The following is an 18,038-nucleotide window of genomic DNA, read 5'->3' on the forward strand; positions in this document are numbered from 1 at the left end:
AATTTTAATTAACCGCATGACGGTGTCAGCGGTGAGATAAAAGCTGTACAAGCTTTTCAGGAAAATCTGAAAAATAGCAGGCGGCGTTTATTTGATTTTTTATCTTTCAAGCGCTTTTTATGCACTTTCAAGGTGGACGATAATGACATTTATGCTGTTAAAGTTCATGAATAAAAGATTAATTGCTTTATTTTACGGCAAAATAAAATTTTACAGTATAATTTCCCAATATAGAAAGCTCAATTATTGCGAGACATAAAGATTATTTTGGAATTTACGATTGTTCAGTGACAATAAAAGATTATTTTTTGGTGAAAACGGAAAAACATACAAATACATTTTTGAAAAACTAATAAACAAATATGCCCACCTAAAGTACAGAGTGTCCGAAATTCGAGCCTCATCATTGGGACCTCCAAAATTAGAAGAGATACGAGGTCGGTGTAATGTAATAGCCGGATAATTTGATGCAGATCAAAATATCATCTTAAAAGTTTAAAAATTCCAATTTACTTCTTCCAAAAATTTTTGGAAAAAAAAGAATACCTATTTACAATTCAATTTTTTCTAAATCGCAGTTTCGGGTTTGAATCTGCCATCATCAACTTTTTTAATTTAAATACGGCCCTGCATTTTTCATTATGCATTTTAACAGCTTCTACAGGGTCCGGCAATAGTGCGTCGGGCATCTCTAGCTCCTAGAATAAACAACTTGAGAATTTTGTTTAAGTGCAAACCTAAAGTATGTACTTGGATGTATTTCAGGAAAATATTTTAACTTCTATAGGGTGGCTCAAAAAGTGTGAGTGAACCTGGATGATTTTTTAAAATGGAACACCCGGTATATTATTGCATTTTTGGCTTTCTTTCCGATCACTTTACATGACCCTAAGATATGAGTAAATACATTTTGATAGTTTCAGAAATATTAAAAAATAAATCAAAAATATATTTTTTTCAGCCCTTCTTAAAAAAATTATTAAAAATACAAGAACTGTTCTGAAATCAAAACTAAATTAGTTATTTACTTTAGATGGTCTGTACTTACTTTGCTATAAATATGAAAATCGTAAATTATACAGGATGTTGGAAATTGTACGCTAAACTTTCTAATTATATAAATTAATTTTGTTCGTTTTTTTTTAAATAGAACACCCGGTATATTATTATTTTCAATAGACGGAGAATTAAAAAATGAACATATTTTGTATTTAAAGTATTTCAAAATTTTTAACGGTTTCGCAGATATTTGCGGTTTTATATTTCATATGACATTTTCCACAGTAAATTTTTATCAAAGCCACCCAATAATTTTTCTCTCGTATTTTACCATTGAAAGCGCCACATGAAATGATGCTGCGTGTATCTGCGAAACACTTAAAAATTTTGAAATATTCTAAATACAAAAAATGCTTATTTTTAAACTCCCAATCCAATAAAAAAAATAATATACAAGGTGTTCCGTTTAAAAAAACAAAGAAAAAATATTTTCTATTTTAGAAAGTTTGGCGTAGAATATTGAACATCCTGTATGATTTACGATTACCATATTTATAGCAAAGTAAGAAGAGACAATCTAAAGTGAATACCTAATATCGTTTTGGTTTCAGAACAGTTCTTGTATATATAATTTTTTTAAGAAGGGTTGAAAAATATATATTTTTGATTTATTTTTTAATATCTCTGAAACTATCGAAATATATTTATTTATATCTTAGGGTTATGTAAAGTGATCTGAAAGGAAGCCAAAAATGCAATAATATACAAGGTGTTCCATTTAAAAAAAAGCATCCAGGTCCACTCACACTTTTTTGAGCCACCCGATAGAAGTTAAAGTATCTTCCTGAAATACATCCTGATACATACTTTAGGTTTGCACTAAAACAAAATTCTCAAGTTTTTGATTCTAGGAGCTACAAATGCCCGACGCACTATTGCCGGACCCTATATAAGGGCCCAAAAACAATTATGTAGCACTTATTCGAAAAATTCATATCAATGAATTACTGGTAATATCTTACCAAAAATGTATTATCTGTCTCTCTGTGGCTGATATGGAGACAATGTTGATCAAAATGTCACCTAAAATGTTAAAAAATACGAATACTTTGCGGTTTCATTTTTAGTTTTTTTTTCATCATTCTATCTAAATAGATATAACAAAATAAATTTCACATTGCCATAGCTACTTTTTCTGCTACAACATGATGCTATTAGATTTTCAAATCGGGCAACGTTTCATCTTTCAACTGCTATCATCAACATTTTATGTACAGGGTCCGGCAATAGAGCGTCGGGCATCTGTAGCTCCAATAATAAAAAGTTAGGAATTTTGTTTAAGTGCAAATCTAAAGTATGTAATAGGATGTATTTCAGGAAAATATTCTAACTTCTACAGGGTGGCTCAAAAAAGTGTGAGTGGATCGGGACGAAATTTCTAAAAGGAACACCTTGTATTCTATTGCATTTTTGGCTTCTTTTTTGATCATTTTACATAATCCTAAGATATTATTAAAAATAGCAGGTTAGGTTAGTTACATAATCCTAAGATATTATTAAATATGTTTTGATAGTTTCAAGGATATATTTTTTACTTCATTTTTTAATTCTCCACCTAACAAAGAAATAATATACAGGGTGTTCGATTTAAAAATGAACGAAGAGATTAAGATTAAGATAATTGTAGCAAATTAAATACAGATCAACAACAGTAAATACCTAATATAGTTTTGATTTCAGAACATTCCTTTTATTTTTAATACATTTTTGAAAAGGGCTGAAATAATATATTTTTATTTATTTATTAATATCTTTGAAACTATTAAAACATATTTAATAATATCTTAGGATTATATAAAGTGATCAGGAAAGGACACCAAAAATTCAATAATTTACAGGCTGTTTCATTTAAAAAAATCATCCCGATCTAGTCACTCTTTTTAGAGCCACCTTGTAAAAGTTAAAATATTTTCCTGAAATACATCCTAATACATACTTTAGGTCTGCACTTAAACAGAAATTCTAAATGTCTTAGTATAAGAGCTATAGATGCCCGATGCACTATTGCCGGACCCTGTATATAGCACTAGTTTTCATAAAGAATTTTAAGAATCTCCAAAACTAATGATGTATCGCACTTTTTCGACACAATTCACAATTTGATGCTGATCAAAATGTTATCTAATAAGTTTTAAAAATACGTATAATTCCGAAAATTTTTAGGAAAAATTATGGTAAATTTTAAAATTTCGGATTTTAGAAGCTCTTAAAATCCGTAATAAAAAAAATCAAAATATAGTAATAATAAAACAAAAGTTGATGATGACATCATCAACAAGACAATCCATGACAAGAAACAGGTTTAAAACTATGATAATATCATCTTGAAGAACAAAAAAATTAGCAATGAATATGTAAAATTTAATTTATTCAAATAGAGCCATAAAAATTCAGAAATGAAATCGCAAATAATGCTTTTTTTTGAAAAATTCTCAGTAAAAAATATTTGGAATTTTTAGACTTTTAAGATGGAACTTTGATCAGCATCAAATTCCGCAACTTAACCTCTATTTAACCGACCTCCATAGCTCGTATCTCATGTAGTTTCCGAGATCACAACGATTAGACTTTATTTTTTGACACCCTGTACATTTTAAAAAATGGTAAAAAAACAAAATAAAAGGAAAGTAACAAAGAATATTATTAAAGGTATTCTTTTGAGTACACACTGACTTTATATATTAATTTTATATTATTTTCGCTTTTATAAAAAAGAAAAATATTTCCGCTAACAAAACTCGCTTCAAAAGAAAAAAAAATGAATTTTTTAATTATAAACACATATATGCCTGTAAAGAACTTTTAATAAGAGCTCTTTAAACGCACTCAATAAAAATTATATTTTTTATAAATCTGTTGGAAAAACGTAATAAAAAGTTCTATCAAAGGCATCGACATAACAAACACTTAAAAAAAGTAATATATTTTTTAATATACAATATACCTTGTTACAAAATATTCTCTATATAAGATATTAAAAAAAATGTAAGCCCTATCTCATATGGGGCTAGCAATAAATTATTTATGAATACTTTCTAATTTAATAATAATTTTCTTCTAATTTATTTCAGTTCTAATTTAAAATTATCTCGATGTGGAACAGTTAATCAAGAATATGGGCCTCATTTACACAATATATCTGATCCAAATTGCTACTTTGAAGCTTTATTTACTACTACTTTGAAGATTTTAATAGAAAATATAAAAATAAATAAAAAATGTCTGATGCCAACATCAGCAGTTGTTCCAAAATTGTTACAAAATAAGAGATACATTATTAAATTTAAATTGTGTACAGACACATTGACAGATTAATGTATTTTAAAAGATAACAAGATTTATTTGGTCTTGAATTAATTCATGTCTTAAAAATGTTTTTGATTTGCATTGGACAAAAACCTTTAATCTAATCGCACTTCTTTAGTAAATAATTAAATGATTTATTATTACGGATTGATATTTTTAATAGAGTGATCTCATTGTGGAACACTGATGTACAAGAAGCTCCTATTTAAATATTTCACTTCTCTAGAAACCTTAAATGCAAGCTCTGTCAGAAACACCCTGCATAATTTTTTTTCTGGTATTTTTTACTCTTAATTAAATGTACTAAACATTAATAAAATCATTAAATTCGTTTAAAATTTTGTTCTATTGTAAGCATACTGGCAATGATTTTTATTCGTGACTGAAGTGCTACTAGTTGGGAATGAGTTTAATAGCAAAAAAATTGCGCTTTTCGTGCGAGGTCGCTATAATTTCGTGGAAAATATGTTAGTTTTGTTTGTGAGTGGTTCAGATAAATTAATAAACAGTAAGCTAAATTGAGTGTGGCATGTTTTGGAATTTCAATCTTAATTTTGTTTTATCGCACGCATGTATATTAATATCATATTAAAATACACAATTTCTTACAGTATGTCGATCCATTCTGGAGCTACAGGGCATCCGTAAAGGGGAAAACAAAATTCTCTATATTCACGGCAATTTTAGATAACATTACTTTTGTATACAAAAATTTCAAAAATACCCAGCTTTATTTTTTTCAATACTTTTCTACGTAAATGATACATAATCTCTATAAAAATTAAAAAACTAAGAAGAACAACAATAAAAATTCAATAAAACCGCACAACTATTTTACCGATAGGCGACTGCACTGCTCTCCAAGACGGGTCTGCCGCATTCTTGAAATACTATTCATACACACAGATCCAGTAGACGGATAGTAAGTATCAATATTTAATGGATCAAACGACTTACCTTAAGGAAGTTCGATCCTAATTATGTGAGCATCCCTGTTCTACAAAATAATGAAAACCAGGTAGTATATCCTCTTAGCGCGCAGCGCACCACACAGTTCAGAGTCCATTCCCGAAAGAAAAACCCCCCTCCGCTCACCCGTTCCGTCTTGGGCTCATTATATCACAAAATATTTTCTCAATGGGTATATACCCTACACATTCTGGGTATATAGGGTGGTGACAATTTCGATGCTTAACATTGCCATCTCAGAAACTACGAGAGTTATATAGCCGGAGAGCTGGCAACATATTTAGAGAACATATTTTAGGGAAGTTAGAATAACAAAAAAAAATAAAATTTAATAACTTGTGAACTCAGAATCCTAAGTCTGGCTGGGGGTATTTTGCTACTGCGCAACCCATAACATTTGCAAAAAATAAATCCAAAAAACATTCTTTAGGCAACTTGAAATTTGTTTATTCTTAAATTTTAGCATCTATTTAACCTAGAAATAAGTGTGCCAGACTTTTTTTCGGGTTTAAAGTGTAACCAGACCATTCCAAATATGTTTAATTATTATACCTGGAAAACATACTTTAGGCATTCTAAAATTTTTACAGCGCGTTTATTAGATGATATTAAAAAATATGTGTTAATTGCTAGACGAATTCAATGGGATTTAATACTTGCCAGACGCGAATAAAGGTTTTAAATGAGTGCGACAAAAAAGTCTTATGAGTATCTATAAGCGCGAGAAAGATAGTTTATTGAGACCCGTCGGCAGCCGATGCGGCTGACGTAACAGTATTTTGGAGTATGTACTTCAAATTTTCATAAAAACATTTTTTTTGGTTTCATTTCAATTATTTGCAGGCTTTTAATTCAGAGATTATTTTGTTGGAATTAAGTTACCATGTACAAATATGTATTTATAATATAAATATTGACGTGCATAGTGTAAATAGTTTAGAATAATTACTGCAAATAAATATTTTAGTAACTACTAATTTTGCTACTAACTAGTAAATCACAATGGATTAAAAACATTTAAGTTGTGTAGTATGTAAAAAAGTTACTATGCTGATGTATGCTTACTATACTGACAAAGTTATAGTTTTTGATGAAGACAGACTACAAAAATGCAAAGAATTTTTAAAAGTGCACTAACAACATGGATTAAAATTTAAAGAAGTGGTTTTACCAGAAAACGTAGTCCCGACAAAAGGGTACCATGTACAGTGCTAAAAAAATAAGTATTCTCGAATTTTATTAAAGTACCTACCATTGTTAATCTTTCTAAATAGATTCAAAAGTAAGTAAAAGTGCTTTACTTTTATGCTTAGGCGTTAAAATGCCTTTTTTATATTGTCAATCAGGTCGCAAAAGTTAATAATAATATAATATGTCACAAAAGTATAATAATAATTATACTTTTGTGACGTATGAAAAAAATATATTTTATATTATGCTAATTTTTAAATAACTATTCGTCTTTTTATTCTTTCAGATACAAAACACTTAAATTAAAAAGTCTTCTTATTGAAAGGATTTCAATCATACATTTTTATTAAAAAATGTTTCTTTTTATTTATTCAATATTAGTTAGTTTTTTTAAGTTTTTACGACTCCAAAATGCTGTTACGTCAGCCGCATCGGCTGCCGACCGGGTCTCAATAAACTATCTTTCTCGCGCTTATAGATACTCATAAGACTTTTTTGTCGCACTCATTTAAAACCTTTATTCGCGTCTGGCAAGTATTAAATCCCATTGAATTCGTCTAGCAATTAACACATATTTTTTAATATCATCTAATAAACACGCTCTAAAAATTTTAGAATGCCTAAAGTATGTTTTCCAGGTATAATAATTAAACATATTTGGAATGGTCTGGTTACACTTTAAACCCGAAAAAAAGTCTGGCATACTTATTTCTAGGTTAAATAGATGCTAAAATTTAAGAATAAACAAATTTCAAGTTGCCTAAAGAATGTTTTTTGGATTTATTTTTTTTGCAAATGTTATGGGTTGCGCAGTAGCGAAATACCCCCAACCCCCCAGCCAGACTTAAGATTCTGGGTTCACCAGTTAATAAACTATACATTTTTAGTTACTCTAGCTTGCCTAAAATATGTTCTCTAAATATGTCGTCAGCTCTTAGGCTAATACGAATTCGGTTAAATGGGACAAAAGTTGCGTAATTAGAAGTTTGAAAAACACCTATGACGAAAACCCCGGTATCTTGATTAGTTTCGGATTTATGCCAAAAAAATAAAAATAATACGTTTATTTTAAACGACAATATCTTCAGAACTACTGTATGTATTACAACGTAAGTTGGTAGTTTTATATTTTTGACCTCGGCCAATTAAATGCCGTTTTCAGAAAATTTCTAAGCCTTCTAGATTTCGCACAACAAGAGTCAAGTTTTTGTTTTCTTATGGCCGCCATTTTGATTTTTTATCCTGTTAGATAGAGCAAAAAATAATCTGTACGTTTGCGGTATCTAAGTTAGCGGTAAGTTTGCGGTATCTAAGTTTTATTCATTATTATGTAAATTCACTAAAAAAATATATTTTTTTTAATAATTCGCTCAAAAGATCAAGTCTGCCTTGGAAATCAAATTGACACCTTATATGACAGCAAGCTAATTTTTGTTTACTCTATTAAGGGTCAAATCTAGACACAAAAATTTATAGTAAATAGTGTAAAGTGTATTAACAGTCAACAATATGTTCACAAGTGAGGAAACACGAGATATGTAGATGATGTTTACTTAAAAACTAATAGAAATTTCGATATGGCATGCGCAAGTTATAGAACATTGTATTCTATAAGGACACAGCCTAATCGTACTATTTTCCCAAGGATTTCGAGAAATTTAGCTGTTGCTGGTAGCTTTAAAAACAAGAAGACATTATTTTAAAAGGCTTAATGATATTAATGTGCCAGCTCAGATCCGGAAACTTCTAGCCGTAAAATAAGTCGGCAGTATTATATAAGTGATTCTTATGTAGGGAAAATTATCAAGAAATATAAATATCACAACTTTAAATTTAAATGTGTACCAAATTTACATTTTTTTACATGTTGGTAATCACGAGAGAATATTACAATTTTGCAAATGGTTTCGGTAAAGTGTTTAAGAGAGTCCCCTTTATTTCTAGAAAAATATTATGGACGGATGAATCTTTATTTACAAATTCTCATTCATTTAACAGAAAAAAAATTCACATCATTATGAAAAACAAAATCCCCATTTAATTAGAGAAACCAAACCACAAATAATATATTCTTTGAACGTGTTCTTGACAATAAAATTTTAGGTTATGTATTAACCTGTATTGAACTCTACTATTCAACTTTTGTGCGTCCAGATTTGACAGTTAATAGAATAAACAAAAATTAACTTGCTGTCATATTATCAAAGTGTCAATTGGATTTCCAAGACAGACTTGATCTATTGAGCGAATTTTTAAAAAATCTAATTTTTTAGTGAATTTACATAATAATGAATAAATTATAGTAGTAGTATAGATTATTTTTTGCTCTATCTAATAGGATAAAAATTAAAAATGGTGGCCATAAGAAAACAAAAACTTGATTGTTGTGCGAAATTTTCTGAAAATGGCATTTAATTGGCCGAGATCAAAAATATAAAACTACCAACTTACGTTGCAATAGATACAATAGTTTTGAAGATATTGTGATTTAAAATAAATGTATTATTTTCATTTTTTTTTACATAAATCCGAAACTAATCAGGATACCTGGCTTTTCTTCATAGGTGTTTGTCAAACTTCTAATTACGCGACTTTTCTCCCATTTAACCGAATTCGTATCTCTTGTAGTTTCTGAGATGCCAATGTTGAGCATCGGAATTGTCACCACCCTGTATACCACGTATATTCCTAAATTTCTTTATTATACCCATTGGGTATTTACCCACCGCCATCATTGGACAGGGCCCATCCTGCTAAAAAAGCTTCATGTCACACGTTCTATTTACCTGTTGGTGGAACAAATGCAAACAGTATTTTCCAAAACACTGTTAAACAGTGCATAAAATAGTCTAGTCTAGAAGGTTCCTTTTTGTCATCCTCATCGCTCGAACTGACAGTGACGGCCTCAATAAATTGTTCTTTCCACGAAGATGTTCCGATTAGTAAAGAGGCATTAGCTCTCTGAACCAATTTGTCTACGGTATTCTGAAAAGAAGAGAACAATATTTACCACATCTAATTCAAATTACACTAAAAAAATTTACATGTATATTTTAATACTTTCGTAGCGATGTCGTAAATAAATATCAGATATTAAAAAAATATATATTTCGTCATTATCTTAATTTATGAATTTATGATAATCCTTTAATAATTGCTTTTCTCCTTAAATAAAATTATAATAAGTTCGCTACAACTTCTTCAAGTTTTGTCTTAATTTACATCAAAAGTAAATTAAACTCTTTAGTAGTTAATACATCACGTGCACATTAAAATGACTATACGAGCCCGTAAATTTGATTTCTTAATGAGGGGTTATTAAAAATTCAATCGAGACAAAAATATAAACTTAATATTTTAATGTAGTATTTTTTAATTTTTTACAAATTTCAAATGTTTTACACTGTAATTCTGCCGTTAAAATTGAAAAAAATGTAACCGACTTGAATGATGACTATTTTACTTAACAATATGTGAAGAACTAACAGCTGACAATATTTTCACATTTCCTATTAACTTTACGCAGTAATCAAAATACTATACGATTGAGAAAAAAAACGGCGTCAAAGACGGCTGGGGAATGATAATCGATGTTTTTTTTGGCGTGGTCATGACCTAGACGTCACTACTTTGTCCGTAGTCTTCTTATTTTTTAATGGCGCAATAATCATACCCGGTACCATACGATCGAATAAAAACGGCGTCAATCAAGAAGTCAATGAGAAAACGGCTGGGGAATGACAATCAAGAATAATTTTAGTGAGGTCAAGCCCTAGACGTCATAATTTGCCCCGTGTTCTTCTTTTTTTAATGGCGCTTTCTGCAAGTTAACCCTAAATCATATACCGGGTGCGTCTCAAAAGTGGCTCACCCCTATTTTTTTATTTTTTCAGATAAAAAAACATGATTTGACATGTTAGTATATGATATAAATTAGGATTGATTGGCATATTCAATTGTTTTTGGTCACTTCCTGTTTCACCGGAAATGACTACAACTTTTGATTTTTAAATGGCACCCTCGGTATTTTTTTACTTTATTCGATAGAAAATGATATTCTGAATAGAATGACATCTCATATGTCAACTTTGGACATTCTCGCTTAATAAAAAATCGTATTGTAAAATTCAATCTAGAGTGACATGGCTATGTTAAAAACACTAATTCTTAATCAAGGAGCCTTGGAAAAATAGATTTAATCATCTAATGTTTTCAATGTCTTTTCCTGGCCGGTTAAAAGATGCCAAAATCGTATTTTTAATCATATCTCAATTTTTTCAAATGGAACTAGGGTAGCTCATTAGCAAATTTGGAAAAATATTTTTTTTACGAATAATTTGATACCACACACTTGGTATTTCGAGACAGATGTTCGTTATGTACCGCATGTTATAATTCCAAATAAACCATATGCGAAAATGTCAAAAGTTGACATATGATATGTCAATAGTCTATTCAGAGTGTCATTTTCTATCGAATAAAGTCAAAAAATACCCAGGGTGCTATTTAAAAATTAAAAGTTGTAGTCATTTCAAACCGGAAGTGACAGACAACGGTTGACTATGTCAATCAATCTTAATTTATGTCATATACTAACATACCAAATCTCGTTTATTTATCTGAAAAAATAAAAAACTTATAGGGGTGAGCCACTTTTGAGACGCACCCGGTATACTTACGTGGATAAGTAAGTCACTATGGAAACTATCGCAAACATATCAACGACTTCCATTTATCTTCTTTTTTTTGTTGCACACGCGGTGCTTCCATTCTATCTATCCTTGTGGAGGACCTATCGTCCGCGCGCCAAATTTAAACATTAATTTTAAAAATTTAATTTGTAAAATGCTTATATTTGAACAATAAATTGAATGTTTACTGTCATAAAAATTAAATTATATAAAAAATACATTTAGCCACTCCGTACGAATATCAATATTCTTAGGAAATCTAACCAGAAATTATGCAGGTGGCTTAATTTAAATAAAAGGACAACTGAATACTTTACTTGTCTATGAAAAGATAATTCGGGGACCTTTATATTAAAACTTTCGCACACTAAACACTTTCTAGTTATTTTTACGAGTATTTAGAAAGTCCAACGAAAAAAAAATATAAATATAAATGCACAAACTTAAAATTAACTTTTCACTGAACACACTAGCATCCTTGGCTATATAAAAGCGGTCGATAAAAGAGTACTTAATACAATTTTTAAACTAAAAACGCAAAAAACAAACGTTGTTGCCACGTCGTTACACAATGGAAATAAGATTATGACATGTGATTATGACAAGTGATTATGACAAGATTATGACAATATAATGACAATGAAAAGTTGGTTTCGATAACAATGTATAATTTGTACTTTCTAAACCGTATAAAATTGTGATTATTTTGGAAATACATCTAACATTTAATACGCATGCGCAAAGTAAGGTCCTCAAGAAAGACAAACCTACTGAACGATTCATAAATGCAATAAAGAAGGTTTGAAAATGGCATGTTGTAATGTTGGAGACATATTTTTTAATGCTAAACTTATGGCGTTGATTTATACACGTAAGTATATATGATCTAGGAGATTGACCTTAAGAAGGTTGTTATTTATTTTTAATAGTCAGCAACTACTTCGTTTTCATAGTTGCAGTCATAAATTGTTTGTGAAAGATATTTTAAACCCGTTTCATGCTCTTTTTTATTGAATCAAGCATTCCATTTAAATTAACAAATTCCTATAATTAAAATCATTTAAAGATATATTTTAACGTTTACAGAAAAAAATAATGTTTGCTAAACTTATGCTCGAACTAGATAGATAATCTGAAATATTTTTTCAAAAATGTAGTATAAATGTAAAAAGCGTAACTAAAAAAATTCAATTGTCAATCACCAAAATAATATTTCGCTCACTATTTAGAATTGTTTTGTTGTTCTAGTGATCCCAAAATAATGTTTGACCCAAATAATGTTTGACCCAAATCCAACCAAAGAGAAACAAGTATAACTATTTAGTTTCAGCTTTCAACATTTGGCACTAAAGTTTCTAAAAGTATCATCCATAATAGCTGTTTGTGATTCCTAAAAACAAATATCTAAAAATGCGTACTTTAAACTTGTAAAGATGAATGACTTGAATTATAAATATCAAAATATTCATTTTTCTTTTGACGTTTTCAGTTTTGGCAGCTGATATATGATATATGATATAATAAAAAGCTTTAATTCGAGAATGCAAAGAATATACAATTTTCTTTGCAACTACGAAATAGATTTAGTGTAGAAAAAACAGTATAGATTGATGTTTATATGTTCAGACCATAGACAAACTAACAAAAGCAAGACTTTTCAAAGGATTGAGGAAGTCGAATTATTGTTTTTGCGCTGGCCAGTTGAGTCAGAATTCGTCGCGTAGTCGCACTCGTCAAACCTAACCTAAATAAAACGAAAAACTTTTTTGCCTTGAATTCCTGATTTTGCGTTTTGTTTGGTTATTACTATTATTTTATTAGCGTAGAAAACGAAAATAAATAATGTAATACATTTTACATTTATGAAGAACATAATAATTACTGTGATTATACATATTAATTTGATTACATCGCTAACGTAGACAAAACGAAGATCCTACAAATTGACTGTAAGATATAAGAATCTTTATCTTTTTAATCTTTTTATGATTTGAATTTTCGTGCTTTATATTTTATAATAGACTCGAAATGTTAATATTTTTGTAAATTCTTGGAAAAATGTGAAGTTTATGTTTTTGTTTTATATTTGAAAAAGTTGTATATTTTTAAGATGTTTCTTGTTGTTCCTATTATTAATATTATAATACACATACATAATTATTTTTTTGTACCTTTTGAAGAATAATGCTTTTATTTCATTTGCCATAACTGTTGTTTTTTTTTATCATCTTTTTTGTTATTTTAATAAGAGGAATACGTTTTCGTTTATTTGACTTTTTTGTTTTTATATCTGTTATGTCCAGAAATTATTGTTTATTTTACCGATGGAAATAAATGTATTTGATTTTAATAAACATTCCTCGTCTAAAAGTTTACTACAAAATACACAATCCATAAGTAAACCGTCCTCGTCTAAAAGGCCAGTTGACGCAAGCGCGGTAATAAACTCTTATCAAACTTGTTGCCGTTTTGCAGTACAGCGTTGACGCGTCTTGCTTTTGTTAGTTTGTCTATGGTTCAGACCATAGACTTAGAATAAAATATAGACTACACTATTTACATTTAAGCGCGGTCCAATATTAATTTTTGTAAACATGTTTACTCCTGGGTGCAGCTGACCTCGGCCGTCTGAGTCTTTCGCCTCCAGCCTATGTTGTCACGTCTAAAATATTATTAATATTTTTTTTGTGTTATACATATATTGAGATATTAAAACTGTATTTTAATAAAGTAGTGTTTAATAGTAGAAAGATGTATTAAATAGTCCCTATACTACTAAATTATAAGTCGGAGACTATTTAAAAATGACAAATTCTTTACAATTTGGCAACATCCATCAATCGCCACGTCGCCTGTTCATTCTTTATTCTCTCGTAGTAGAGCCATAGTAGAGTAAAGCACGTGTCGTAAAACCTTGTTGTCACAGTTTCTCCATGGCTATTTTATTGTTTTTATTGGATGTTTTGATTTTGTATTTTTTTGGATTCGATTTTCTTAGTGTGTAGTGCCGGTTTAGTGTTTATTTTGATTACTTTTTATTTAAAAACTATAAAACATGGTTCGTCAGTGCCAAATTTGTAAGAAATTGGACTATTTAAGTCCTGGAACAACATTCCACAGGTAAGTCAAATTTACTATTTTGGCGTCAGTGGCGTTGTAGAAAGGCGCTTATTTAGATAATAATTTAGTAAATTATAAACCCTGGAAAATCTGTATTTTTTATATTTATCATTTACGTAAAGGTTCTTACTAACCTCGTTATTAATATAACGAGTAGATACATTATTAAGTACATAAGAAGTAGACACATTATTTTCTTGGGCATTGGTTAATTTAATGCTTTTTTTTATGAAAAATGTGTTTCTTTTTATTCTAAAACCATCCTTAGAATCTAAAATAACATACAGGAATTCCAGAATGATATTCCATTATGAAACAACAATTTTTAAGGCTTATTATAAACTATAAACAATCGAGAAAGTCGAAAAAATTACAAGCTACCAAACATTTTAAAATACCAAACATTCCTTATTTTTTTTCAAGACTAAAATATTTTACAAACATTACTTTTTCCCTATAGTTTCACATCAGGTATAGAAATAACTACGTTTTTATGATAGGGTCACCATTATGATAACAAAAATGACGAACAATGGTCCAGAAATGTAAACAAGTACATATTTTTTGTAAATATTTTTCTTACCGCTTGCATTTTTGTCCATTATTATTTCACAAATTATACAGGGTTATGTAAACCAGGTAGATATTTCGTTTTTTTTATATTAAACAAAGATAAAATAAATATGCCATTTTAAAATTTATCCAGTACTTACCTAGAGTTTTTTCTTTTTTTTTCTCGACTGTTAATCTATTATTAATTTGTAATACCGTATGATCGAAAAAAACGGCGTCCAGTTGGCTTGGAAAAAACCATCGATACATACTCCATATAATTTTACATATAAAATGACAGCGATCTTCATTTCATAGCCATCGCTGACGCCGTTTTTTTTCGATTATAAGGTATAATTTTCATTTTTTCTTTTATAATGTAATATCACTTAAGTAATATCACATATAATCTGAAGATAGTTTTAGAATTAACCAAAACGTAAATCTTTAATAAAACAATCTGTTATTATTTGCCATATATGTATGTATCCAAGAAAATAATTTACATATTATTATTATATGTTTTACTGTTTTTTATCTTTATTTGAAACTCAGAAATGTTGCATTGGCTTTCTAAAAAAATGAACTTGTAAGTTTTTAAAATGCTTCGTTTCGGAGATACAGGGTGTAGAAGTTTCATTTTTATTTCGATTTTTTTCCAAATAATTTCTGAAGTGACGTCAATATTTGGACGAAAATTGGCGTTTGGGAGTTTTTTGACATGAAAAATTAGATTTAGATGTCAATTTGACTTTTACTAATAGGGGGCGCCACCTACATATTTTTTAAGTTATTTGAAGAGTAATACTTTTTGTCTGTATCTATATAAAACTACTGAGAAAAATTTACATTTCCAACGTTTTTTACTTAATAAGGTCTCTTGTTGACACTCGCCACAAGTATAGTTCTCAAGATATTTGGAAACGAATTAATCAATACATTCTTCATAAATTATTTGGAAAAAAGCGAAATAAAAATGAAATTTCTACACTCTGTATCTCTGAAACGAAGCATTTTAGGACATAAATTTATACTATTTTTTTTACTGATTTTATTTGCAGATTATGCTGCCAAAGTTTCCTGAATACAATTCCGACCACTCTGTATATCAAGATATCCCCCATTACGTACTAGTTTTTCTTAATAATTTTCTATACATTTTCCAACGCCAAGATGTACCAAGCGCATACAAATACATCAAGCTTCAAACAAGCTTGCACGTTGACAGTAATACCTACAGTAATATTGTATTATATTAATGTAATATTTTTGAACCAATGTTCAATATTACTGTAGTAATACTGTTTATACTCATGCCTTTTATATTTGTTTGAATTTGGTGCATATTTCCATTGAATAAAGTATAGTCACCATTACCATTATTATACTTACTCTATAATAAAGACAGTAACGAGTTAAATAAATGTAGTTTTCATTTTATTCACTTCCTAAAAGCTTGCTTTAATGGAACAGATTCCTGTTTTTTCTAATTTACATAATAAGACATCACTTTTACCGGAAAAAAAAATTAAACAATTATAAAGTTTTTTCTCTTTCTGTTCTATTATATCTATAGAATAGATCCTGTTTTGATTAATATTAGAGTTGTAAATGTTTGACTAAAATTAATATTTTATTAAATTAATAATTTATCATCAATTTCAAAAATTAAATAATTTCGATTATTAAAATTTCTTCTATAACACGTACTTTATTATTTTTATCGTTTTTAGACTCTAAGACGTATTTTTTTTCTAAGTCCTAAACTTTGCTTTATATTAAACTATTTTCTTTATCCTAAATCTTAATAATATAAAAAAGTTTAAATACGATATATTTTTAATTGAATTATAGCTTCATTAAAATTAAAAAAAATACCCGCCTATGATACGGAGAGTGCAGGTGCACTGAAGAAACAAAAGACAGTGTTGCGTTGGGCGGCAGAGCCGTCAGGAAACGACCGTTATGACGGAGACAGCCTATCTATCGCTCGTGTCGCACTCGTTAGAGCCAAAAACAATAACACAACAATAACAAGACGTTGTCTGTCCGCATCTTCCAGCTATTTATGAATGAGATGCTCAGTCTATATTTTATTCTAAGTCTATGGTTCAGACTCAGTTAGATCGCTACGTGACCAAGTTCTATTCTTTATTCTTTTAAATTCATTAGTTCATTGCTGGAGCGAAATTGAAATTCACTGTGCCAAGGAGAATATTTAATTGATATACAGGGTATACCTGGTTGTACTTGGATTATAAATTTCAAAGAATTAAAATATCCAGATCGAAGCTTTATGCAGATCAATGTTTCACATCTGAAACTACCGAAAGTTAACGACAATTTTCTTATTTTATATCCCAATTAATATTAATGTCCCCATTTTTTCATCACCTATGATTTTTTTAAAATTTTGATTGTAAAATTACGAGCTAGGCTCTTTCTTCTTAAAGTACGGTATTTGCAGCCTTCACTAATTTAGAGGATTAAGCTATACGACTTTTCTTTGACAAAAAGTTTTATGTCTCTTAACTTGTTAAAACTCTAAACATTTTAAATATTGTTTATCAAATTTTATGAAATTTTAAGAGAATTTAAATATACAGGATGTTTCCTAAGTAGTCAAAAAATGTTTAAAGTCGTTCCTCATATGTTTTTAAAACAAAATGTTTATATGAGCATAGTAAAGCACTTCCTTTCTTATCTATAGCGTGTTGAAAATTAAAAAAAAAATCTTTTTATTTTAGACTCATGTTTATTTAAACTTTTTGAAGTAAAACTTTTTTATACAGTGACACTCGGCCTTGAATGAAGCCGCGAGACGGTCATGACGGCAGCGAGACGCGCGAGAGGAATAGTGATAGCGGCAGTGTTGCTACAGCTACCCCATTCGGGGTAGATCTACCTCTTTGTAAAACAATTATTTAACAAAGCTATCTCGTGATAATCTACCCCGATGAAAAGTAAGCTTGTGGCAACATTGGGTAGCGATCTGTGCCAGACGCGACTAAAAAAATCACTACAATAAACCTGTGTGATAGAAAGTAAATTTTCATGGATATTTCCATCGATAGGTTTGTAGCTTCTGAATAACCGTCTAGGTAAAGTATCTAGCTCATTTGTCAGCTTAGACTTAGAATTTAGAGTTAG

The 18,038-nt window shown here is 29.2% G+C and overlaps 1 protein-coding gene and 1 long non-coding RNA gene across 2 annotated transcripts in view; one reads left to right on the forward strand and one right to left on the reverse strand.

The window, feature by feature from the left end:
- LOC115889092 (sodium/calcium exchanger 1) overlaps positions 1–18,038 on the reverse strand; it is a 342,486-nt gene that overhangs the window by 86,917 nt on the left and 237,531 nt on the right. Inside the window, exon 4 of the mRNA XM_030909008.1 lies at positions 9,312–9,510. Within this exon, the coding sequence (XP_030764868.1) occupies positions 9,312–9,510 (199 nt within the window). The remainder of the gene's footprint in view (positions 1–9,311; positions 9,511–18,038) is intronic.
- Positions 14,058–16,308, forward strand: LOC115888964. The gene is made up of 2 exons (XR_004051342.1): positions 14,058–14,336; positions 15,950–16,308. It is a non-coding gene; the product is annotated as an uncharacterized LOC115888964 (long non-coding RNA).

The sequence above is a fragment of the Sitophilus oryzae genome, unplaced genomic scaffold (assembly GCF_002938485.1).
Source record: "Sitophilus oryzae breed Bouriz unplaced genomic scaffold, Soryzae_2.0 scaffold_810_pilon_pilon, whole genome shotgun sequence".
NCBI lineage: Eukaryota > Metazoa > Arthropoda > Insecta > Coleoptera > Curculionidae > Sitophilus > Sitophilus oryzae.